A 27,124-nucleotide genomic window follows, 5' to 3' on the forward strand; every position below is an offset into this window, starting at 1 on the left:
TGCATTTGTTTCATATGTTACATATGATACTTAGCACATAAGAGAGAATTCACTGCAATGGCTAAGACATTGGTTGTCAAACTTTTCCAAATCTGGGATTTCCCTCCCATTTAGGAAGAATCTATCCAGGGCCCCTTTAGCTTTCCGAGAACTACAAGGTGGTTGTGACCCCCCTGATGCCTCACTATGACCCCTAAACTGAGAACCCGGGTGATAAGTTAGTACATGTGGATGGTAGGGGCACCTTAGGACTCATTTTCCATTTCAGTTTTTTCAATCGTTTCTACAAAAATTTTAAGTATAGAGAAAGCATGTAACCTGTTACTCGTATGTTCTGCACAGGTTGAAGAGGAGTCAAGATCAAATGAATGAATCTATTTCTCCTCCTGAAACTACAGATGAAGCCGAGACAGAAGCCGAATCTGAGAATTCCAATTTAAACATGTGTAGCTCAGTATGTTCTTCTACAGGCAGCAGCTAGGACTACAGTTTCAAGGCAAGGGGCCAAAAACCTACACGCTTCTTGAATAAATCATTCTCAGGTTGCACTGATGAATATATACTGTACACTGCATACTATAATTGAAAAAAAGTCACAAAATCAATATTGTAAAGCTGTAGCAGAGGTAGATAGTTCTTAAAGAACTGAATTCATGGATTTAAATGATGGCCAGTTCTGAACACTGGATTACCTACTATGAGGAAAAAATACTTGCTATGCAACACTTTGGAGAAAATAGTTCAGTTTCTTTCTTTGCTCTTTTTTAAAGGCAGATTGCTGACTCAGGCATGTTTGAACATGGTAAGTGAACAGGTCAGATCCTTGCATATGAGCAAGGCGCACACAGCACAAGTGTGTGTTTGGGAAAGATTGAGAAGATGATGTAAAGCTCACCTTTGCACTCCGCCAGAGCTAAGATTGCTTTTTACAGGTTTGGCCCCTTGTGTAAATTGGAGAAGCCCTCAGGCTGCTCTAATTAATGACAGGTGCTAACAGCCTCAAGGGACTAAATAGCTGAGGAGCATGCAGTTTAAGAGCACCTCAGACACACCCTCTTTCCTCTGGCTGCACTCTACATGTAGGAGCCTCTCTGTCAACTCAGTGCAACTGGATGCTTCTCCTTGCACTGGGCCAATCCCAGAGGGGCTGGATATACTGGCTTTACAAAGAGAATCTGTTAGTGGAGTGGCACAAAGTGGTTGCACTGCACCAAAGGATCTGGTCTAAAATATTTAATCTCCTTGTATGGCTGTCCTTAGCTACAAGGAGCTGTGCACATTACAAGCCAATGAATCAGAAATTATTCTATTTTTTCATCACATTGAATTAATAGGGCCTAAATTCTATTGGATTTAGGTTTTACTGGAAACGAATCCAGTGAGTAGCCATAAAATGCTGCTCAATAATAGAAGAAAGGTGATGTCAGTTTTACCCATCTGTTTACTTTATTCTAAGTGTAAAATAAAGTACTGTACATAATCTGCTGGTACCTGTCTTAACTTTTCATTAGGAGAGGAGATCTCTTGACTTTGCTCCAGCTGTGGATATTGTTTGTTTGTTTCAGAAGCCTTTTCTATGTTAGGCTTAGTGGCTTATTCTACTGTATAGTGGCTTTAAGTTACTATTACTGAAATCAAGCCATCAGTTCTTCTACACCATTCAATTACTGTGCTGTGCATATATCTCATTATAATTATATCCACACAAAAGCTAGCAAAATCTGTTACCAGACCTTAAGAAATTTGCCATGTTTGCATCCTTACTGTATGTTCCTGAAGCATAATGGATAGAGAATGTTTTTAACAAATGCAAACGCTTTCAAGACAATTTCTGCTGTGTTGATGTATAGTTTGGAGTATCCATGAATGAAACAAAAGGAATTACCAGTGTAAAACAATTTTATATGTAAAACAAGACATGCTTATCTTTCCACAGTTTTATGTGGAAACTAGTAAGTGGTGAAAATTGTGCAGAACCAAATTTTAATAAAAAATATTCAAGTGTGCAGGCACAACTTGTGGGGGGGAAAAAAGACACCAAAGCTTTTATACCAGTTGCACAGTTATTTTTAGGACACAGCCAGGTAAATGGTATGTCCTGTTAGTAATTAAACTGTAGAAGACCATGGTTCTTGCTAGAGCATGGCCATCCACATCCTATCATTCATAGTATAATCAGAGCTGTGAGAGCTTGAATAAGTCGTAATGTGGGGAGCCGCTCTTTTCAGAGAATAAATACCATCCAGCTATGTTAATGTTCCTAGATATTACTATAAACTATCCCTGCTCTAATGATAGGTTGAAGTAAGGGTTGGCTTATTTAAGTAAAACAGATCTAAAATAAATACTCCCCTCCCTTTCGCCCCTTCCTTACCAGCTACAGGAGAATATTTACCTCCCCAGCTCTGAGTCACAAACAAACTTCAAAAGGGAGATTTTTTTTCCTTTTCCTTCTGCCCTGCAGTAACATTCCAGCTGATTACCAAATCAGCAAAAGAATTCACACAGCCATCCTCCTTTGCTGTTCCCTCCAAAGGCATATTAAAGCATATTTGAATAGAATGTATGATCTGGGCCCTATACTTTGAAAGATTTCAATGAACATTTTTCTAGCAACACTTTGCCCTGCTACTCATGCATTTTGTTATCAGGTTCCACCTTCCTCCACTTACATTTTATTTTTGTAAAGGTAATGGACCTAAAGCCTCACATTTTTGTCTTGATCCAAGACATACCTTGCTTTGCTCTATCTCTCTTCCCCTTTCTGTTGCAGATTCCCAACCAGCCCATTGTCCCATGGCAGGGAAATTACCTTTTTAAAAGAATCAAAATTAATAATAAGTGCCATAGGCATCTTCCAAAATAACAGCTATTTACTCTCATTCCCCAGTCCAATGTCAGAGTACTCAATATCATGTCTCTTTCTTGTGTTTGATAAAAAGAATCCAATAAAAAAAGCTCTGAGAAGTAGGTGCAAACATACCTCAACTTGCCAAGCCTCAAATATGGGTTGCAATGTGTGGCAAAGATGCAAAGTGAAGGGGGCAAAAAATTATTAATGCAGGAAACTTAAATGTTGTCAGCCTCAGTCTGTCATATAGATGGATCTATTGTGTCAGTTTCATTATTCTTTATTTCTCATGTAAATAATTTTCACCAATAAAATGATGGCACACCAAAATAGTGAGGAACATAGGTAGCGATGGGAATGAAATGAGCAATGTTTGACAGGCATGGATGCACGCCTAACAAGTTAATGTCAAAAACTCCCTCTGTTTAAAGGAGCTCTCTGCAGCTCAGTTAAAATATACTGTAACAGCAAAAGCAATAGAACCCATTCACTGCTGTATTTAGCACATGGTGTAAGTGGTTTCTAAAGCTGAAGTAACAGCGTATAGGAATGAACTGACTATTCCAGGTCAGGCTTTGTTTATTTCTCATTACTTCCACTTTTTGTCACTTATCTTTCCTGTATAAACCAAGCAGAAATGTCTTTAGTAGTACCAAGCAGTAAACAGCAAAGCTCCAATGAGGACATTGCTTGTAGGTCATTAGGGCCCAAATTCTGGTCGCCCAGAAGGCACTGCTGAAGTGCAACATATTGTTTCCTAAGGAAACAAGATCTGGAAAACGCTTGTGCACACACTATTTCTGCCTCGATTAAATGTATTTCTAAATCTTGATCTCCGAGAAGCAAATGACATGAGAAAGAGAGACTTTTAGAATTATTGTCCTATGTATTTGAATCACCTTGAGTACAATATAATTTTAGTACTCATTTTCTGTCTTAAATAACGCATGCAAATGTACCTCACTAACACCCATCTGGGAAATACTTTTACTGATGCCTATTTACACATATTCCCTAGCGAAGAGATTACATGCATATAGTAACTGTAAAAAGAAGACAAATTGTAAGACATGGATACATATTTGCTTTATTGTTAAACAAAAAAATGAGGTGTAATATGATGGGCCAAATTCATCCCTGGTGTAACACCACTGAATGTTCTATACCATTTATGTTTGTATGTTCTCAACATAAAATGTATATTTTGCTTTAGAAAAAAATATGTGAAAGGATTTTGGACTATGCACTCCAGCATATTTTACCAGTTCTTCTCTTTGCTGTCTATGGGGTATCTGTTGTTTGGGGTGTGTGATAGAATCTATAATAATGATATTGTGATCATTTTAATGCTGCCTCTTTATTTGACTGGGTGGCATTGTCCTGATTTCTATGTTCCTTTTAGGAGTCTTTGATTAAAACTGTATAATCTTCTGGACAAATTGGGCCTGGTCCAATGCCCTTTAAAGTCCTTGGTCATCCTCCTATTGACTTCAATGGACATTTGATTGGGCCCTTTTTGTCTATTTCAAATAATGCCCTGTGTAAAACTTCATTTGATATGTATAAAACTTTTGAGGGCAATAGGATTTTTTTCTTTGTTCACTTATTTCATCAATACCATGTTCCTGGTACACAGTCTTTTACACAGACACATACAGTTAGACCTTTTTAGGAATCAAGAGTTTAATGCATAGTCTTTCTGCTGTACAGTGAATTAATGTATTTTCTAGTCTGTACTTAGGTCCCTTGTTTATGAGTAAGGCCCTCAGTGAGCAGGACTAAGTGGGGTAAGATCAGAGTCCCTAGCTTTCTAATTCTTCTACCCTTGTAGCCAATAACATTAAACAAATATTTACCTTGAGTGCAGAGTTTGTCAACACTAATCTTTGACTGAGGAAAGGAATCATTCTTTTCTGATGTTGTTTATATTATTTATATTCCTAGCTAAACAAATCCATTTTCTAATGTAATCCAAGAAGTGCTTTTCACATTCCATAGGGCTTGCCCTAGGTAAAGATTTTAGTATTTGATCATTTAAACAATTCTAATGGTTAGTAGAAGCAATTCTTAGACCCCCTGGAGTTCTGGAAAATGGAGATCACATGTTTTACCCTGGCTTTTATGTTTACATGCAAGGCCCTTTAGTGTAAGATATTCAAGAACACTTGTGACTGTGTAGGGTTGCGGCCCAATTCCAATTTCTTACACCCCTCAAAAACACAGTGGGAATTTTGGGAGTAAATAATGGTATGATGGGCAGTAGGTGAATAGTAAATCCTACTGCCAGAAATGCTTTTACAGTAGTGGCATGGGAACTTTATTTGAAATAAAATATGAATCATGTGCCACTTATGTCTGATTGTACCAGTGGCAAAAACAAGACTAAAGATGTGCATTGCTCATTGCATTTTATGTAACGAATGACATTAAGTTATTGTAGGACTCTATTTTATTTGTGAATGGGCTGGTTCCAATTAACAATATATTTTTGGTTTGAATCTCTCTGCACCATTTCTCTTTTTACTGTATCTCTTATTTTAGAGCCTGCTGCTGCACTTGGTCCACAAGCAAAACTACCATTGTAATTCATGGACTACAACTATCATTTGCAATTATTTCCAGAGCGGATCACTAACGCTGGTTGCCATCTCTAGCTCTCCTACCAGAACCACAAAACTCAATTGAATCTGCATGAGATATTCAAATGCTCTGTGTATTAATCATTCTTCATGATACATCTATACAATCTCTTTGTGGTTTTCCACAATCCATTGTACTAGCTGTATTCCATTTTTAATGGAATCATCATCAATTCATTGCTGTAAAATAAGTAATGTCCTCTTTTCTCAGTTTGTTGCATTGGAAATTTCTGAAAATACTTTAAAAACCTTCCAATGAACGCCAGCTGACTTTCCTGGGAATTTTGCATGACAAAGGCATGCAGGAACTGTCCCGTAAAGGTTAATTTTTTTTGCTAACTATTTATTGGTCTATTCCTTGCCCAAAAGAGTAAAATAAATAACTATTTTTAAAAAACAGTAGAAATGTCTACAACAGCATAAACTTGACTTGGAACAGTGCTGAAATACTGATGCCTTGCAGGCTTCTTATTTATTTATTTATTAGTTATTTGAGTGCAAATCACATATGTAAGTATATCTTTGTATTTTATGATAATACAATTCTGTAATTTTTATTGCATGAAAACACCACCATATTACACAAGAAAATTTAAGTTCTGGCAATATATTTGTGTTTTTGCAGATACTGCAGAGAAGCCATTGCATTTGTGGAGTAATAAATGTGTATTTTTAAGATATCTGGAAATTTGCAATCATTTCTAGATTTATTGTTCAAGAGAAATAAATTAAGTATTGTAAGGAGGGCATGTAGTGGTCACATTCCTTATTTACATATTCAAGGGCTAGATATTTTTACAGTTTGGTATAACAGTCAAAACATAACAAATCTATTTTATATCAGCCATTATGGTCATGGATATTCTAAAGACGTGCTCAGTAATATTTTTAGATCCATTTAATATGCCAGTCAGTAATCCATGTAAAAGTATTTGTAATTTGCACCCAAGATAAAAAAATGCAATTATATTCTCCATTCTGGTGTTTTGGTCACTCATCCATAAATTAAGTATTGCTGATCTTTAGAGGTAGTGCACACCTAATTTAGGCAGGTTAACACAATTGTGTTTATAGTACATCCAGAATATTAAGAGAATGCTCCCAGGATGCACTTCTCCTACATGAGCACTTGCAGCATCCAGCAACACATGCAGAATGTATTTTATTCCTCCAAGATGGTATATACTGGTAAGCTAGAGACTCTCTAGGCCTGGGGAAATAGGTAATAAATTGCTCCAGGAAAGACACAGTATTAGGCCTTTTAAAGCCAGTGCATATAATATGGGTAATGCTTGTTCACCATAACCATCTCCATTTGTTCCCACATATCTAAGAGCCATCTACAGTGTGGAGGCCTGGGTTTTCCTCCCAATTTGGCTTTCCTGGTTTTCACCAAAATCAATAAAATTTTGTCCATTGATACCTAGAACATTCCCAGAAATTTGGAAGTGATCGGATATAGTGTTCCAAAGTTATTAGATTACAAACAGACACAGAAATGCCATAAAGTTGAGTGTAGGGCCTCACTTCACTCACCCAGTTATTTATTTGTATTGTGGTAGCAGCTAACAGCCCCAGTCCTGGACCAGGACCCCACTGTGCTAGGCACTTACAAACACAGAACAAGAAGATAGTCCCTGCCTCATGGAGCTTACAGTCTAAAACAAAGAACAACAGGTGGATATAGTCAGACAGACGAAGGACCACAAAAAAGCAATGAGAATACCAGGAGTCATCTCAGCACACTAGTTGCCTAACTGTTGTCAGATTCTTTGTAGGTACCACAGCAGAAGATGGTTAAAAGGAGGGATTTGAAGAAAGATAATGATATAGCTTTGTGGCTGTAATGGGAGAACTTTTCCTATGAACGAGGGCAGCATGAAGATGTTTTGTTGAAAATGTAACAAGTAGGCAGTGAACACTGAGTGAGCTGTAGCTCACAAAAGCTTATGCTCAAATAAATTTGTTAGTCTCTAAGGTGCCACAAGTACTCCTTTTCTACTGGCATCATTCACAGTGCAGAGCCAGGAGTAGACACCTTTATTTCTCATATACTATTTGAGATATCTTAGTTTTATACTGCCACCCAACATTGTAAACCCAAACACTGTAATATCTGGGTGCTTTCCATGTAATCTCAGTAGCAAAGTCCCTAACAGACTTCATAGAGTCTCTGGCACTTCTCCATTTACGGGATCATAGAATCATAGAATATCAGGGTTGGAAGGGACCCCTGAAGGTCATCTAGTCCAAACCCCTGCTCGAAGCAGGACCAATTCCCAGTTAAATCATCCCAGCCAGGGCTTTGTCAAGCCTGACCTTAAAAACCTCTGAGGAAGGAGATTCTACCACCTCCCTAGGTAACGCATTCCAGTGTTTCACCTAATTTTTTAAAGTTAATTTTTTAAAGTTTTTCCTAATATCCAATCTAAACCTCCCCCACTGCAACTTGAGACCATTACTCCTCGTTCTGTCATCTGCTACCATTGAGAACAGTCTAGAGCCATCCTCTTTGGAACCCCCTTTCAGATAGTTGAAAGCAGCTATCAAATCCCCCCTCATTCTTCTCTTCTGCAGGCTAAACAATCCCAGCTCCCTCAGCCTCTCCTCATAAGTCATGTGTTCTAGACCCCTAATCATTTTTGTTGCCCTTCGCTCTCTCCAATTTATCCACATCCTTCTTGTAGTGTGGGGCCCAAAACTGGACACAGTACTCCAGATGAGTCCTCACCAATGTCGAATAGAGGGGAACGATCATGTCCCTCGATCTGCTCGCTATGCCCCTACTTATACATCCCAAAATGCCATTGGCCTTCTTGGCAACAAGGGCACACTGCTGACTCATATCCAGCTTCTCATCCACTGTCACCCCTAGGTCCTTTTCGGCAGAACTGCTGCCTAGCCATTCGGTCCCTAGTCTGTAGCGGTGCATTGGATTCTTCCATCCTAAGTGCAGGACCCTGCACTTATCCTTATTGAACCTCATCAGATTTCTTTTGGCCCAATCCTCCAATTTGTCTAGGTTCTTCTGTATCCTATCCCTCCCCTCCAGCGTATCTACCACTCCTCCCAGTTTAGTATCATCCGCAAATTTGCTGAGAGTGCAATCCACACCATCCTCCAGATCATTTATGAAGATATTGAACAAAACCGGCCCCAGGACCGACCCTTGGGGCACTCCACTTGATACCGGCTGCCAACTAGACATGGAGCCATTGATCACTACCCGTTGAGCCCGACAATCTAGCCAGCTTTCTACCCACCTTATAGTGCATTCATCCAGCCCATACTTCCTTAACTTGCTGACAAGAATACTGTGGGAGACCGTGTCAAAAGCTTTGCTAAAGTCAAGAAACAATACATCCACTGCTTTCCCTTCATCCACAGAACCAGTAATCTCATCATAAAAGGCAATTAGATTATTCAGGCATGACCTTCCCTTGGTGAATCCATGCTGGCTGTTCCTGATCACTTTCCTCTCATGCAAGTGCATCAGGATTGATTCTTTGAGGACTTGCTCCATGATTTTTCCAGGGACTGAGGTGAGGCTGACTGGCCTGTAGTTCCCAGGATCCTCCTTCTTCCCTTTTTTAAAGATTGGCACTACATTAGCCTTTTTCCAGTCATCCGGGACTTCCCCGGTTCACCACGAGTTTTCAAAGATAATGGCCAATGGCTCTGCAATCACAGCCGCCAATTCCTTCAGCACTCTCGGATGCAACTCGTCCGGCCCCATGGACTTGTGCATGTCCAGCTTTTCTAAATAGTCCCTAACCACCTCTATCTCCACAGAGGGCTGGCCATCTCTTCCCCATTTTGTGATGCCCAGCGCAGCAGTCTGGGAGCTGACCTTGTTAGTGAAGACAGAGGCAAAAAAAGCATTGAGTACATTAGCTTTTTCCACATCCTCTGTCACTAGGTTGCCTCCCTCATTCAGTAAGGGGCCCACACTTTCCTTGGCTTTCTTCTTGTTGCCAACATACCTGAAGAAACCCTTCTTGTTACTCTTGACATCTCTTGCTAGCTGCAGCTCCAGGTGCGATTTGGCCCTCCTGATATCATTCCTACATGCCTGAGCAATATTTTTATACTCTTCCCTGGTCATATGTCCAACCTTACACTTCTTGTAAGCTTCTTTTTTATGTTTAAGATCCGCTAGGATTTCACTATTAAGCCAAGCTGGTTGCCTGCCATATTTACTATTCTTTCGACTCATCGGGATGGTTTGTCCCTGTAACCTCAACAGGGATCCAGAACTCTGCTTGAGAAAAATTTTTGTGTTTATTTTTTCCTCATGCTTATTCATTACATGATGTTTTAGCTTTATTTCAATTTACAAAAGATTAACACAAGGTCTCTTATGATTCTGTGTCTTTGACAAAGGGCAAAGATGCAAATGAACACCTAATGCTTACTAATTTTTTCTCATTAAAAATAATTTTGTAGATAGTGACACTGCTGAGGCTGTAGGTTTGCAGATCCAATACTCATCTACTTCACCTGCCCAACGCTCAGCACTGTCAAATTCCAATCCAGTAACTTGGCCCATTTGGTTCCTGAAAAAGGAGCTATTCAGTAGTTTAGTTACTTTAAAAATATCATTTCTCATGTTTGGACTAATTAACATCCAGCAGCAAAAGCACAAAGTGGGAAAAGTGCCACAAGCAGAAAAGGTAAAGGGAGAGCAGGGAGAAGGGGAAATGGCCTCTTACTAATACTTTTCAATCCTCCCTCCCATGTCAAGCCACGAGTACACAGCACATTCTGCAGACAGCACACACATAACTGTGGTACCTCTCAGACACAATGCTGCAAACCAAACTGCTCAGATAGTATTTATTGGCTAGCCAGGATCAACTTGATTTGTAAGGGTCAGAAGGAAGGAGTTCTTCATGCGGTGCACACAGAGTTGGATTTGTCCATCTTTACTGGCATTAATTCTAACATAAATCTTCCTGAGCAGGGGGTTGGACTTGACCTCCTGAGGTCCCTTCCAACCCTGATATTCTATGATTCTCACGCAAATTAAGGGGTTCAGCCATTTCTCACAGTTACCCCTTCCTGTATCATTAGCCTACCTCACCCTTCTCCTTTTTCCCAGTGCAGACTATCTAGGTAGGATTAAGACTGGCACAGGTAATGCAGCCAGTGTCAGGTCTAAGACATATTTTAGATGTCACACTGTTCTACCACAGTAAGTCATTAGCTACACCTGCATTCATTAGTTGGCCTTAATGTCTCGAAGGTCTCTGTTGTGACTAGTACACAGTTAGAATGTGGTGCAGGTGTCCTGCCTGAAATTCTAATTCTGCCGCTGCTTTGGAGACCCCACCCAGCAATGTGCAAATGCTGGGGTACTAGAACAGCTGCCTCTGCCTGGGTCCTTCATTCTGAAGGGCTTTTCAGTTAACAGCTACGAATGCTATGTTGAACTAAAGCTCAGGCAATTATATTTTAGTTGGATTTCACCAGTCTTTCCCCCAAGCAGTGCCATGTTCCACGTATCTCAGTGGAAGATACAAAACCAATTAATCGCCTATTCTTTAGTTTCTGTGGCTCTGCTGCAGATTTTGCTCCTGGTTTTTTCCCCCCCTCGCAGTTTAGTCAGTGAAACAGAAGGAGCCAATGGCTGTTCAGGAGCATGTGACTGTTGTTTTGAGTTTGCAACCAGTAGCACACTGACTTAGCACGTACACATGGCCTATAAATAGAACAAGTGCATATACGTGCTCTATACATGTCTGCAATATAACTTCACTATGTGGCATCACATGGTCATGTTACAAAAGACTCTTCCTGATGATTACACTCATGAAAACAGAAGTAAGCCTTTTGCATGGACCTTAATCTCTTCATTTCCTGCCTTTTATGGGGGCAAATTTTTAAAAAGCAAAGGTTTGTGTTGTATTGAATGCTATGAAGAGACCTCAGAAAGGGAGAGAAGCCAGGAGAGTGAAGTCATGCTGCAGCCAGGTTGCAATACATGGTGCAAATCTTTATCAAAGAGAGCAAAAAATCCTGTGAGGAGGTTCTGTGCTTTGTGTCAGAAAGCTTAAGTGGCTTAAACCACTCTAGCCACCTTGGGTGGCCAACAAACAATGCAAACATAAGAACAAAGCCCAGATGAAAATACTAGCCAGGGATAAGGCAGGTTCTGTTACTCCTAATCGGAGGCGGAGGCAAACCCTCTCCCTCTCCCTCTCCAGCAATCTCTCATTCAGAATGTTTGTTACTCCTAGAGTGGGCAGCAGTCCTGTTTATAAGCTCCTGATTGCATGATGCCGTTCACCTGTGCTGAGCAAGGCCCTCAGCTTAGTTTCACTCCCAGGGACTGGCCATACCTAAGCAGGAGCTAAGGTTCAGAGTAGGCTGGCATTTATCAATAGAGCGGAGGCCACTTTGAGCTTTGAAGTTCCTAGAGCCACAGACAGTCTTCTTTATACAAAGCCAAGCACACTGTCAGTGCTTAAAAATTAAGAGTAAGCAAAACAGGAGATTCTGATGCAGACATCCATAGCATAGCTGCTCACTGCTGTATGTAGATGGGTGGGGTTATTCCCAGCTCAGCCATAACAGCTGGTTTCCAAACAAACACAGCATTTAATTTAAGAGCAGATGGACTTGAATCCTTCTTAACAAAATAAGAATATTGCATATTCCTTTATTCTCTCAATTTTACAGGCATTCTGATTTCCCCTTTTTCCATGTAATGCTTTTAATACTCACCATCATATTACTAATATTCTCATATTTAGCAAAAATACCAGCCAGATCTAAAACTAAATCATCAGCCTTTAATCCATCTCTAGGATGGATGCCACTAATCTGATATGAAGCATCGCTGATAGTTGTCCTATTATATAAATACGTTCAGTACGGTATTCTCATCTCCTTAACACTGTTAGGCCCCTAATATAAGCCCATCTTTGTCAGTTACAATTTATTGTACCATATTCATGGTTGGTAAGATCTGGTTGAGTGGTAGATCCTAAGAATGCATAATGATGATTTTAAACGGGGAAAGAAAGATAAATTACCCTCTTTATCCACTAGAGGGTAGTTCAAGGCCAGGTTTGGAATGAACTGGAAAAAAGAAGCAAAGAAATGCAGCACTGGCTTCATATTTGATTGCTGTCTGACACACACTCTTCAGTAAAGAACCAGGCATTTTTTTCATACCATCAAATGTCTGAGATTGATAGGCTAGTGAATGCAGACAGAAAAATCAAATGCATTTTTAATATCATAGAATCATCATAGAATCATATAAGATTAAGTTTGGAAGAGACCTCAGGAGGTCATCTAGTTCAACCCCCTGCTCAAAGCAGGCCCAACCCCAACTAAATCACCCCAGCCAGGGCTTTGTCAAGCCAGGCCTTAAAAACCTCTAAGGATGGAGATTCCACCACCTCCCTAGGTAACCCATTCCAATGCTTCACCACCCTCCTAATGAAATAGTTTTTCCTAATATCCAACCTAGACCTCCCCCACTGCAATGTGAGACCATTGCTCCTTGTTCTGTCATCTGCCACCAGTAAGAACAGCCGAGCTCCATCCTCTTTGGAACCCCCCTGCAGGTAGCTGAAGGCTGCTACCAGGACTGCTGAGCAACACAGCTGATTTCTGTACTGCACTGTACACACACTGTTTGAGAACCAGGAAAAGAAAGCAGTAACTAGGAATGTTCATGAAAAGTCAAAATATAAGAGCATCCCACGCTATTTTTTAAGTACATCAGATGCAGGAAGCCTGCCTGCCAACCAATCAGTGGGGCTACTGGACGATCTAACTGCTAAAGGAGCATTCAAAGAAGACAAGGCCATTGCAGAGAAGCTAAACAAATTCTTTGCATTAATTTTCATTGAAGAGGGTGCGAGGGAGATTCCCACACCTGAGGCATTCTTTTTAGGTGATAAATCTGAGGAACTGTCCAAGAGTGAGATGTCAAGAGAGGAGTTTTTGAAATAAATTGATGAATTAAAAAATAATGCAATCCCCAGAACCAGATGGTATTCACCCAAGATTTCTGAAGGAATTCAAATATGAAATTGCAGAAGTACTAACTGTGGTATGTAATCTATTGCTTAACTCAGTTCCAGATAATTTGTATATAACTACTGTGACACCAATTTTTTTAAAAGACTCCAGAGGCGATCCTGGCAGGCAACTAACTTTAGTACCAGGCAAATTGATTCAAATTATAGTAAAGGACAGAATTATCAGACACATAGATGAACATAATTTGTTAGGGAAGATTCAGCATGACTTTTGTAAAGGGAAATCATGCCTCACTAATTCATATATTAGAATTCTTGGATGGTGTGAACAAGGATGCGCCACTGGATATACTGTACTTGGACTATCAGAAACCTTTGAAAAACTCGCTCACCAACAGTTCTTAAGCAAAGTAGGCAGTCATGGGATAAGAGGGAGGGTCCTCTCATGGACCAGTAACTGGTTAAAAGATAGGAAACAAAGGGTAGGAATAAATTGTCAATTTGCATAATGGAGAGAGGTAAAGAGTGGGGTCCCTCAAGAATCTGTATTAGGACCCGTGCTATTCAACATATTAATAAATGATCAGGAAAACAGGGTGAACTCTGAGGTGGCAAAATTTGCAAATGATACGGAATTACTCATGTTAGTTAAATCCAAAGAGTTACAAAGGGATCTTATAAAAGTGGGTGACTCGCAACAAAATTGTAAATGAAATCAATGTTGAGAAAGGCAAAATAATGCACATTGGAAAATATAATTCCATCTATACTTACAAAATGATGGGGTCTAAATTTGCTGTTACCACTCAAGAAAGATCTTGGAGTCATTGCGGATAGTTCTTTGAAAAGATCCACTCAGTGTGAAGCAGCAGTCAAAAAAGCTAACAAAATGTAGGAAAGGGATAAATAATAAGACAGAAAATATCATAATGCCATTATGTAAATCCAATGTAGGTCCACACCTTGAATACTGTATGCCACTCATTGGCCCTATCTAAAAAAAGATAGAATTGGAAAAAGTACAGAGAAGGACAACAAAATTGATTAGGGGTAAGGAACAGTTTTCATAAGAGGTGAGATTAATATGATGGGAATGTTCAGTTTAGGAAAGATACAGTTAAGGGGTAATATTATAGAAGTCTATAAAATCATGACTGGAGCAGAGAAAATGAATTGGGAAGTGTTATTTACCCCTTCACATAACTCAGGAACTAGGAGTAACCCAAACAAATGAACAGGCAGCAGGTTTAAAACAAACAAAATTATGTTACTTCTTCATACAAGGCAGTCAGCTTGTGGAACTCATTGTCCTGGGAGCCCAAAAGTACACCCAGAATTAGTTAAGTTCATGGAGGATGGGTCCATCAGTGGCTATTAGCCAAGATGGTCAGGGACACAATCACATGCTGCAGATGTCTCTAAACTTTCAGCTGCCAGAAGCTGGGACTGAATGACATGGGATAGATCACTCAAAATTGCCCTGTTCTGTTCATTCCCTCTGAAGCATCTGACACTGGCCCAAGTCCAAAGACAAGATACTGGACTAGCTGGACCATTGGTCTGACCCAGTATCACTGTTTTTACGTTCTTATGTTCCTTATACTATACTCTGAGAAATACAAGACCTCCATGCATTGTTATGCTAGAGAATAAGGCATACAATCAATGAGAGCAGCAGATGCTACATTAAGGGGGAAGTGTTCCTAATGTGAAATGTCAATAAAATATAAGCCAAGAATCTCATTTTGCAGATCTTGTTTTTTATTTTGGTTGGTATGCTTGAAAAGTAATAAATAACCATGTTCATATACAAAGGGAATATACCAAAATGCCAGCATCTTTACCATGCTTACTTAACTACAGAGACTCACAGAAAACATATTCAAGCCTAAGTTAATTGTATCCAGTTTGCAAATTAATTCCAATTCAGCAGTCTCTCATTGGAGTCTGTTTTTGAAGGTTTTTTGTTGAAGAATTGCCACTTTTAGGTCTGTAATCGAGTGACCAAAGAGATTGAAGTGTTCTCCAACTGGTTTTTGAATGTTATGATTCCTGATGCCAGATTTGTGTCCATTTATTCTTTTGCATAGAGACTGTCTGGTTTGGCGAATGTACATGGCAGAGAGGCATTGCTGGCACATATCAAATTGGTAGATGTGCAGGTGAACGAGCCTCTGATAGTGTGGCTGATGTGATTAGGCCCTATGATGGTGTTCCCTGAATAGATATGTGGACACAGTTGGCAACAGGCTTTGTTGCAAGGATAGGTTCCTTGGTTAGTGGTTCTGTTGTGTGGTGTGTGGTTGTTGGTGAGTATTTGCTTCAGGTTGGGGGCTGCCTGTAAGCAAGGACTGGTCTGTCTCCCAAGATCTGTGAGAGTGATGGGTCGTCCTTCAGGATAGGTTGTAGATCCTTGATGATGCATTGGAGAGGTTTTAGTTGGGGGCTAAAGGTGATGGCAAGTGGCGTTCTGTTATTTTCTTTGTTGGGCTTGTCCTGTAGTAGGTAACTTCTGGGTACTCTTCTGGCTCTGTCAATCTGTTTCTTCACTTCAGCAGGCGGGTACAGTAGTTGTAAGAATGCTTGATAGCACTCTTGTAGGTGTTTGTCTCTGTCTGAGCGGTTGGAGCAAATGCGGTTGTATCATAGAGCTTGGCTGTAGACGATAGATCGTGTGGTGTGGTCTGGATGAAAGCTGGAGGCATGTAGGTAGGCATAGCGGTCAGTAGGTTTCCGGTATAGGGTGGTGTTTATGTGACCATCTCTTATTAGCATCATGGTGTCCAGGAAGTGGATCTCTTGTGTGGACTGGTCCAGGCTGAGGTTGATGGCAGGATGGAAATTGTTGAAATCATGGTGGAATTGCTCAAGGGCTTCTTTTCCATGGGTCCAGATGATGAAAATGTCATCAATGTAGCGCAAGTAGAGTAGGGGCATTAGGGCACAAGAGCTGAGGAAGTATTGTTCTAAGTCAGCCATAAAAATGTTGGCATACTGTGGGGCCATGCGGGTACCCATGGCAGTGCCGCTGATTTGAAGGCATACATTGTCCCCAAAAGTGAAATAGTTATGGGTGAGGACAAAGTCACAAAGTTCAGCCACCAGGTTTGCCGTGACATTATCGGGGATAGTGTTCTTGACGGCTTGTAGTCCATCTTTGTGTGGAATGTTGGTGTAGAGGGCTTCTACATCCATAGCGGCTAGGATGGTGTTTTCAGGAAGATCACGGATGGATTGTAGTTTCCTCAGGAAGTCAGTGGTGTCTCGAAGATAGCTGGGAGTGCTGGTAGCATAGGGCCTGAGGACGGAGTCCACATAGCCAGATAATCCTGCTGTCAGGGTGCCAATGCCTGAGATGATGGGGCATCCAGGATTTCCAGGTTTATGGATCTTGGGTAGCAGATAGAATACCCCAGCTCAGGGTTCCAGGAGTGTGTCTGTGACGATTTGTTGTTGTGCTTTTTCAGAAAGTTTCTTGAGCAAATGCTGTAGTTTCTTTTGGTAACCCTCAGTGGGATCAAAGGGTAATGGCTTGTAGAAAGCGGTGCTGGAGAGCTGCCTAGCAGCCTCCTGTTCATATTTCGACCTATTCATGATGACGACAGCACCTCCTTTGTCAGCCTTTTTGATTATGATGTCAGAGTTGTGTCTGAGGCTATGGATGGCATTGTCTTCTTCCGAGGCTGAGGTTATGGGGCAAGTGATGCTGCTTTTCCACAACTTCAGCCCGTGCACATCTGCGGAAGCACTATGTAGAAGTCCAGTCTGTTGTTTCAACCTTCGGGAGGAGTCCACCCAGAAACCTTCTTTTTGTAGTCTTGGTAGGAAGGTCTCTGTGGGTTAGTATGTTGTTCAGAGACGTGTTGGAAATATTCCTTGAGTCGGAGACGTCGAAAATAGGATTCTAGGTCACCACAGAACTGTATCATGTTCATGGGGGTGGAGGGGCAGAAGGAGAGGCCCTGAGATAGCCCAGCAGAAGGATCTGTCCTAAGAGTATAGTTGGATAGATTAACAATATTGCTGGGTGGTTAAGGGAACCACTGTTGTGGCCTCTTGTGGCATGTACTAGTTTAGAGTCCGTTTTCTTTTGTAGAGAAGCAAAGTGTGTGTTGTAAATGGCCTTTCTACTTCTTGTAAAGTCCAGCCATGAGGAAGTTTGTGTGGAAGGTTGGTTTTTTATGAGAGTATCCAGGTTTGAGAGCTCATTCTTAATTTTTCCCTGTTTGCTGTAGAGGATGTTGACCAGGTGGTTCTGCAGTTTCTTTGAGAGTGTGTGGCACAAGCTGTCAGCATAGTCTGTGTGGTATGTAGATTGTAATGTAGATTGTAAACTTAGAATTTTATTCTCAGAGGTCCCCTCATAAGGCCCTTTGTACCACTCCAGTCCCTCATCTATGCCCCACTTATGCCCTTAACATAGGGCTTATATGGCCCACAGGGGTGAATTTCACTTTAATTGTAACAAAAAAATGGTGGGCCAGATCCCCAGATGCTCTGAAGCAGAATAGTCAGAGCGACACCAACTTATACAAGTTGGGGATCTGGCTAGTGCCTTATCCTTACAACTCTGCCGCTGCTATATGCAGTAACCTACACTTTTTTCTGCCCAGTAACAGCCTCTGAGGCATCTGACCTCTTTGCTAGCTAGGTGTCTGTGAATCTTTCTAAACAAATCATCAGCTGGGCTTGCGCGCAGCTTTCCTGTTGGTTGGCATTTAGTGATGTCGTGGGGCTGGGAGCCTTTGTAAAGATCAGATTTCTTTCCTGACCATTCATTGCAGCTGTCCAATTACAGGTTAGGGGAGAGTCTCTTTCTAATTCTTGCCTGTCTCCCCTGCTGCCCGAATCATCACATATTAAGTCCTCTCTGTAGCTAACCTTTCGGATGAGAGCCTAATAATGCCACCTCCTGACTGGGCAGCAGGATACGTCCTCATGCATCACAACTTGAACAGGTTTGCATTTTTTTTTAAAGTGACACACTTTAGAACTATAGCTGTTAGGGATGAAGTCCACTGTCTCCTGGGCATGCAGGACACAGGTTTAGGACAGAAGCTATATCCTGTTTCCAGTGCTACTATAAAACATAGTGATGGGTACTGTGTAAAAAGCCAAACTGAGTAGACCAGTATTCGAAAACAATTGTCGACAAAAAACTGGCAGTGACTTGGGGGAATGGATGAATTTACCCACTACTTATTTTCTATCTCTAGTTTCTATGACTCTATGATATTAAATTAATTATGCCCTTGACATTTGCCGAAAAAGACCAAGATTTAGCATAATGTGCTCTATAATGACCTATACATGAGCCTATATTTCGAGGCTATCATAGCATATTCTCCTAACGTGCTCTATGGTGCGGATATATTGGCCTACACTATTGTTGTTGATGTGCTCACTTTAATTTTCACACCCCCGATGCTGCCAGCACTTCAGATGAGAGGAGAGTCATCTGGCACTTGTTCCTATTCCAGCCTCCTCCTCCTCCCCTCACTTTTCTGCTGCCTTTGCAGGTAATGCCAAAGTCCCACTGATTTCAGTGGCCTTTAGAGAGCAGGCTCCTGACTTCTGAGTTGCCTACTTCAGAAGACAGCACCTGCACTGGTAATTTTACACACCGAGCGTCCAAACACCCACATATAAACCTTTCACTCAGAGTAGTCACTATGTCTCTGTGTACAGAGAATGTTCACAGAAGCTCATATTTTAAAGCACACTCTAGATTTCTCTGATCAGGAGCATGCAGAAAATGTGTCAAAAGAAATTAGGGACAAACCGATAGTTGCCTTAGTCCCCTACACTCTCTGTCTTTTTCTTTCCGTCTGTAGCCTCATTTGCTTGAGGCACCAAACACATTTACAAATGACCAAGTGTTCTAAGATTTGTTGTTTATATTCCATTACACAATGAGGCCTGCAGAAATATTTACAGATCCTGTTGATTTGCATGTCAGGAAGTGGACAAAGACTATATGCTACCGTATGTGGTTACTTCCACCAGTGACTCTTAAGGATGTTGATTACCCCATTTCTCCCCTCAAATGGCCTTCTCAGGCATGTGACAAGTAAAATGCAAATATGAAAAGCTCTCTGAGAAATGATCAATGGTAAGGGATGTAGGGCCACATCCTCAGCTGTTATAAATCAATGTTGCTTTATTGAAGTAAGCTATACTGACTTATAACCACCTGAGAATCTGGCCCCTAATGTTTAGTGAATCCCACTTCCTTGTCCTGAGAAAGGACTTTTAACAATTGCATATTAATATATGTTTGATTGTCCTGAACATATATTAGACTGCACCATCTACCATGTCTGGTCTGCTCTGCTGGTGTAGATGGGGGTCAGGACATATCTCCTCCCTCTTTGTGGTGATGGATGCTCAGGGGGAAACTGGAGGGAGCAGGGACTGAAAATGTAATTAACAATAGGCCTGTCACAGAGAGGAATGCAATGGAGAGGAAGATCCCTGCAGCTTCCACTGACAACCAGCGTCCTTCCTTCCCTCCCACCTCCCTTGCAGGAGTAAGGCACAATTTGGCATGAATGTTTCTAAAAGCTGCTCATCAATTGAAAGATCTCTGAGGGTCACACAAATGATACAAGAGGACAGACATTTTGGAAAGGGCAACAAGGCCCAGTAACCAAATAAATTACCTGATCCCGCATAGAAAATCCTAATGACCCATCAACTAATGGAAACAAACTAACATCACCAAACACACACTGACGGGGAAAAGGGAAAACTTTCAGTTTCTCCTGCTAGGATTTGACTAATTGGCTTTGCTGCACCACGAGGACATTCCACAATCACAGGCCTTTGTGGGGAAAAACCTGACTTTGTGATTATCCTAGGGTATGGTCAGCAAATCTAAGCAGGATGCTCTCAAGTGCTGTAATGAGAGTTCAGGTAGGGAAGCAGGCAAGCCCTGCAATCCAAGTTTTGCATCAAGTTTTTGTATATGTTTTCCAAGTTTGTTGAGGGCCTGTGAAGTGCTTTCACCCTTTTGCTTTCAAGGTTAGGGACACAACAGTTACTGTAGTCTTTGCTCTTTCACCCACACAGGGACCTGCCTCCTGTGAGTAGGAGAGAAGGTCATGGGATGAGGCTTTCTAGAAAATGTGCCAAGACTGCAGAGTGTAACAGTTTGAAGACATGTGTGGGAGAAATCCCCAACAAGAGTGTTAGCTGATAAGATTTGTGCATCTTCAGTGCCAATTATATTTTAGGAACTGAGTTTCCACATTTTGTTGCTTTAGACTCAGGGACAACATTTTTACAATTGGGCCCATTCCTGATAAACTCTACAGGCTAGCTTCTTGCACAGCTACATTCTTCAGCCTATGCCTCTATGTCTGTCAGCGTGTAGGGCAGGTTAGCAGTATGCATCGGAGATGTAATGACATACTGTATCATGATGATTACTTCTGTGCTTTTGAAAATATTTCTGTGCTAGAAAAACTGATTTGTTGGCAATTCATTGATAATTCATTCATCTTCATGAATTCATGGCAATTCATTCATCTTCAAGAAGAGTAATATATAGAGTGTCAGGTCGGCAGGACTGCTAGCAAAACAGAGGTACTTGGAGGTTGATTTTAGGGGCACCTACATTTTCACAAGTGAGCGCTTCTATCCAAAGGCTTTTAGAACCCAGACAACCTGTCATCCTTCATTAGTCTGCACTCCCTCATATAAGATGTGCTCATTGTGACAGAATATTTATTAGTGCTCTCGGATGGCAAAAATGACCTAATTTCTCAGTGGGATTCTCTTACCCTCAGCCTTTTATCATACAAGCACTCAGCTTTGTTCAAATCCCTCATCATGATATTCTTGTTCATTTGCTAGCCACAAAGTTTCATCCACTGTACTGTAAATGGTGAGGTATGATAGATGTGCATAAATCAAATCATGTTTGTTCAGAAGCTAAACCCCCCAAAATGTATTTGCTGCTTTTCCTCCTGTGACAAATGTAACGTCATGCCCCTCTCTCTACACGTAAGTAGTTGCATGGATCTTACATGCTTGGAGAGCCTTACAACTTTTCAGAGTACCTCAGATACTTTTCTATGACTAGTAATCTCATTGTGTACTGGGTCTTGACTCTTATCCACTTTAATGTGACTGAAGGACATGCTTGAAGTTAAGTGCTTGCTGAATCATGGCCTAACTTTTACAATTAACCAAAACTCCAATTGCTTTTTTTGATACTGGCACAATAGTTTAGACAAACAGGGCTTTACTCTAGTACTATAGATTAGAATCATAGAATATCAGGGCTGGAAGGGACCTCAGGAGGTCATCTAGTCCAACCCCCTGCTCAAAGCAGGACCAATCCCCAACTAAATCATCCCAGCCAAGGCTTTGTCAAGCCTGACCTTAAAAATATCTAAGGAAGGAGATTCCACCACCTCCCTAGGTAACGCATTCCAGTGTTTCACCACCCTCCTAGTGAAAAAGTTTTTCCTAATATCCAACCTAAACCTCCCCCACTGCAACTTGAGACCATTACTCCTTGTTCTGTCGTCAGCTATCACTGAGAACAGTCTAGATCCATCCTCTTTGGAACCCCCTTTCAGGTAGTTGAAAGCAGCTATCAAATCCCCCCTCATTCTTCTCTTCTCTGTCCTCATAAGTCATGTGCTCCAGTCCCCTAATAATTTTTGTTGCCCTCTGCTGGACTCTTTCCAATTTTTCCACACCCTTCTTGTAGTGTGGGAGCCCAAAACTGGACACAGTACTCCAGATGAGGCCTCACGAATGCCAAATAGAGGGGAATGATCACGTCCCTCGATCTGCTGGCAGTGCTCCTACTTGTACAGCCCAAAATGCCATTGGCCTTCTTCGCAACAAGGGCACACTGTTGACTCATATCCAGCTTCTCGTCTACTGTAACTCCTAAGTCCTTTTCTGCAGAACTGCTGCCTAGCACTCAATCCCTGGTCTGTAGCAGTGCATGGGATTCTTCCTTCCTAAGTGCAGGACTCTGCACATGTCCTTGTTGAATCTCATCAGATTTCTTTAGGCTAGTGTCATCTGCAAACTTGCTGAGGGTGCAATCCACGCCATCCTCCAGATCAATGGTTCTTAACCTGGGGTGCACGCACCCCCTGGGAATGTGAGATGCCCTTTCTGGGAGTGTGAGACATGCCAGATTTTTTTTAGAAGGTAAATCATTGAAAACACAAATTAAGCACAGTCACGTAAGTACAACTACTTTGTATATTACAGTAATCGTTAAAAAAGTATGTCAATAAATACATAGGTTTGATTAAACAAACAAAAATAGATATCTAAGTTTAAAGACCTGACCTACTTCAACAATTTTTGATAAGGGGTGTGAGAACATATTTTGAGAACCAAAGGGGTGCAGGCTGCAGTTAAGGTTAAGAACCACTGCTCCAGATCATTCATGAAGATATTGAACAAAACTGGCCCCAGGACCAACCCTTGAGGCACTCCGCTTGATACCGGCTGCCAGCTAGACATGTTATGAATTATGATTATGTTATGCTTCATCATGTTATGAAGCCTGAGTTATGGCAAAAGTATATTAAGATGCAAGGACATCACTGTTTGGAGTGGGTTTGTTTTTTTTTTTTTAAACAAGAATCTGGGGAACAAGGCATTCAAAACATTGAGCACCAGAACAGAATATTTAGCAGAGCAACTCTCCTACAAAGTCTTAGACACCAGGGAAATGACATTTGCATCAATAATATGTAGCTGTTTTTTTTTTTTCCATTTGCCCTGTAATTAGCACCAGATTGTTCATAGCTCAGGTCAAGCATACATCAGTAGACAAAGGGAAGATTGAAATGCAGCATTTCAAGTTAACTGTACCATCTGAACACCCTACCTTGAGGATTGAGGCCCAAGAAAAGAAAGTTATGCCCTGGATGTGTAGCAATTAGTGTTAGTGGTTAGCTGTTATGCTTGTCTTATTGAATCTGGGGTTGATTCTGGCATAGGATGCCCTTTTGAAATTCATTCTGGTGATCTCCTAATGTTTTCCTTCTGAATGGGTTTTATGGCTCATTTACTCTTTAGAATGCCATGTAAAATCTTGGCATAACATTTAGCGTTTTGTGCTGGTACATAATAGCAGCCATGGTCCACGACAATGATGGTTCTGCTTTGGTTATTGCACATCTACTTGTTTGTATGGTGATTGTGAAGATTTCTGAGCTTCTGTGATGAAAAGCGCTATTTAAATAGAAATAAGGTAGTAACGTAGGGGACACATCACCCCATTTAGCAATCTTTACACATAGAACCCAATTCTGATGTTCATCATACTGGTGCAAATTCAAACAGGGCCTCCTGTGTGTGGGGGAGGAGGATTGGGGGCGTGGGGCGCAAAAGGGGCAGCTTGCCCCTGTTTGAGAGGGGCCACAAACTAGTGGAGCTGAAACCAGGTCCTAATGGAGAGGTGGCCGGGCCAAACCTGAGTGGCACTGCAATCCTGTGAACCAAGTCACAATGCCCAGAATGGGGAACCTATTCCAGTCCCATAGGACGGGAGCCATCCGTCACGGGACTGGATGTGTATGGGGCTGACTCATTCTCCAACCCCTCCCTGTAGGCCTCCTTTCAGTGGTAATTGTGGGGGGTGCCATTTCAAATTTTGCCCCAGACCGCGCCCAAAACCTCTGCCCTGAATTCATGAGAAAGCCATTGATTTCAGGGGAGTTGCAATAGATTTACACTAGCAGTATTTATCTTTGTGTTTTCCATATTTCATCACAGGTGTCCAGTGCCATAACTTTATAAATTTTGTTGGAAAACAGGTAAATACATTTAAAAATCTAGCCTTGGCACAGGTGCACCAATATAATATTGAAATATAATATAAAATAAAATTGAAGGTTGACCTGAATAGAATATAATTTCATATAAGCTTGATGCTGAAATTACTGAGTGAGGTTCTATGGCCTCTGTTTTGCAGAAAGACAGACTAGATCAGAATGGTCCCCTTCTGGATTTAAAAATCTATGCTTCAATGCAATTAACACATTTTATCCATATTAAACACTAGGTTAGTAGCATACTTATTGGAAGGGAAGACCTCTTCGTGTGGCGTTTTCTGCTACACTCCCTCCAGATTGCCTGGTCTGGGAAGTGGTGCATGCTTTCATGGTTTGTTAGTTCCTTCCTTCCATTTAGGTTTTTATAAGGGCACCCCATCACCGTGGTATTTTAGCACTTTGACTGACTCAATCGTCTAAGTTTCCTGTGGACAGAACTGGGCAGCCAGGCTCTTCTTTGTCCTTTTTACTCCTTTACTTGCAATACCCAGCCTCCTGTGTTCTCCCACAGAATGGATACCCCAGCAGTATTCCAGGACCAGATTGAAAAAAGCAGCTATTCCTCGAAAGCCTGAGCTATCGCTCGCATCTGACTATAGCACGGTGAATTATCTTTTGGCACAGGTTGCTTTTTCAGGCCATAGCAAATATTATATAGCTTTTATACAGTTTGAAACAGAGAGGCCCTTGCTCCCTTTTTAATAGAGTGAAGAGTGGAGGGTTTAGCTGATGCTTTGTGTGTTGTTTTGTCTAGGTAGAGAATTAGTATACAGCAATCTGGGGTGTTTATTGGATTAGGTCAGTGTGCAGTTGGGGAATTTCAGAGCACAGCAGCAGGATCCACACAGCCAGTTATTGTACTGCATGGCGTGTTATGCAGACAAAACTACACAGGATCGTTTTAGGGGACAAGGCAAAGATCCCATGTTTATTATGATAACAATTTGATCTATAACCCCTAGCTAATACCTAATACTTATACACACACTCACACACACAAATGTTCTGCAGCTGCTAGATAGTTACCAGTCCTGAATGTAGCTTGAGTTTGTGGCTTGGGTTTGCGGCTTTGGTTTGTAGCTTATGGCGGCTAACTGGCCAGGAAAGGTGGGCACAAGGAAGAGCTGGGTCTCTGTTGGGCATGCACTGATGCCCTTCCATGTTGGCAGCAGAATGTTACCCTCCAAAATCTTCCATCTCACCCATCCTTTTTGTAGGCTTTTGTTTGAATCCAGAGTCTATAGGTCTTGCTGAGTCACGCTGCCTCTGGGTTTGGTATGATTGATCACCCGTCAATTACAGACATGACTTTCAGCCTGGGACCTGGCTTTGATGTTCTTTCAATTGTACCTTTGGTCTTTTCTTTTTAGGGTGGACTCTTCTTGCTTTGTCAGGGCTGTTGGCTGCATCTTCAGCCATTGGGTGTTTACACTTTATTTCATCAGGACGGGCTGGGGCTGGAGGTTGATTCCATCATCCATACGTACCTCATTCACACGTCTAAACTAAACTAATAAGATTACATCCGGGTTTTGCAAAATGAAGGTTGTAGCAGGCTTTTACAAAATGGAGTGAGCATTTTAAAATGGTGTTTGAGTTACAATATGGTAAGTATAATGAATGGCAAACAGTGAGAAGAGGTTACAATGTTGAAATAGTGCAAGTTTCAGTGATTTAAGCAGCAATTGGATTGAAAGAGAAATTTACAAGGGCAGCTGGTTGAACAGCTATGGCTCTTGACAAGCATCTTAATTTGTCAATTAGGTAGTTCTTGGGGGTGACTGGTTTTATGAATGAATGTTGTTTCATTCATAAAACTTTACTTATGAACAATTTCATTTATCAGTTTCACAGGTGTAGACTATAAATTTACACCTCAACTTGCCTCACACTAATGCTCAGTCTAGACAAGCCACTACTGGTTGTTGCAAGCACAGAGTGGCTGTGAGTTCAGAAACCTCCCTTGTGTGTTACCCAATCATGGAATCATAGAATATTAGGGTTGGAAGGGACCTCAGGAGGTCATCTAGTCTAATCCCTTGCTCAAAGCAGGACCAATCCCCAATTTTTGTTCCAATCCCTAAATGGCCCCCTCCAGGATTGAACTCATAACCCTGGGTTTAGCAGGCCAATGCTCAAACCACTGAGCTATCCCTCTCCCCAAATCCCTCCCCTCCAATATCAGGGATAGCTGTTGCAGGAGGGGAAAAATTTTAGGATTAGATTTCCACAGCTGCCTAGGGGATTTGGGTGCCCATTTTCCATTCATTTTAATAGAAATTGGGCATCCAGGCCAGAACCCCAAGATGGCATTGAAAATGTCAGCCTGAACGTATACTCGGGAGTAACTGGAGTTACAGAATGTTTAGCCACTGCTCACCACAATTTGTTTAATGTCATGGCTCTATTGAAGCCTATGGCAAAACTGCCATTTACTTCAATAGAGTCAGAAGAATTTCACTCCATTTCGTTCCTTAGCTGTATTGTGTTACTGTGAGCCATTCTTACCTGCACTGAATACTCTTCTCTCCTCTGGGATTGGAATTTAGCAAAACCAGGAAGTGGGTGGGTTACTTAATGTAATGTTTTTATATTGCCACAAGAGAGGGGCAGGAACTATTTCACCTGACTAGCAGAATTCCTCAATTGCAATAGTATAATGTGACCCTGCAGCTTCATGTAGGAGCAGTCAACGGCCCTCATTCAGCACATGCCTAACTTTAAACACATGGGTAACCCGCTGACTTCAATAGTGCTTAAGTACCTTTCTGAATCAGGGCCATGGGTAGGAAGATGTAATGGTTTGGTTCTTTCTCTGTC

General features: G+C 41.3%; 1 protein-coding gene across 2 annotated transcripts in view; it reads left to right on the top strand.

The window, feature by feature from the left end:
• The window catches only part of STK32C (serine/threonine kinase 32C), a 253,843-nt gene extending 247,690 nt beyond the window's left edge, over positions 1-6,153 (top strand). For both annotated transcript variants that reach the window (XM_073353977.1, XM_073353975.1), the window contains exon 12: positions 343-6,153. In XM_073353977.1, coding sequence (XP_073210078.1) covers positions 343-481 — 139 coding nt within the window. In that variant the 3' untranslated portion in view covers positions 482-6,153. The remainder of the gene's footprint in view (positions 1-342) is intronic.
• Positions 6,154-27,124: the final 20,971 nt, after the last annotated feature.

This window comes from Lepidochelys kempii, chromosome 7 (genome assembly GCF_965140285.1).
Source record: "Lepidochelys kempii isolate rLepKem1 chromosome 7, rLepKem1.hap1, whole genome shotgun sequence".
In the NCBI taxonomy this organism is placed as follows: Eukaryota; Metazoa; Chordata; order Testudines; family Cheloniidae; genus Lepidochelys; species Lepidochelys kempii.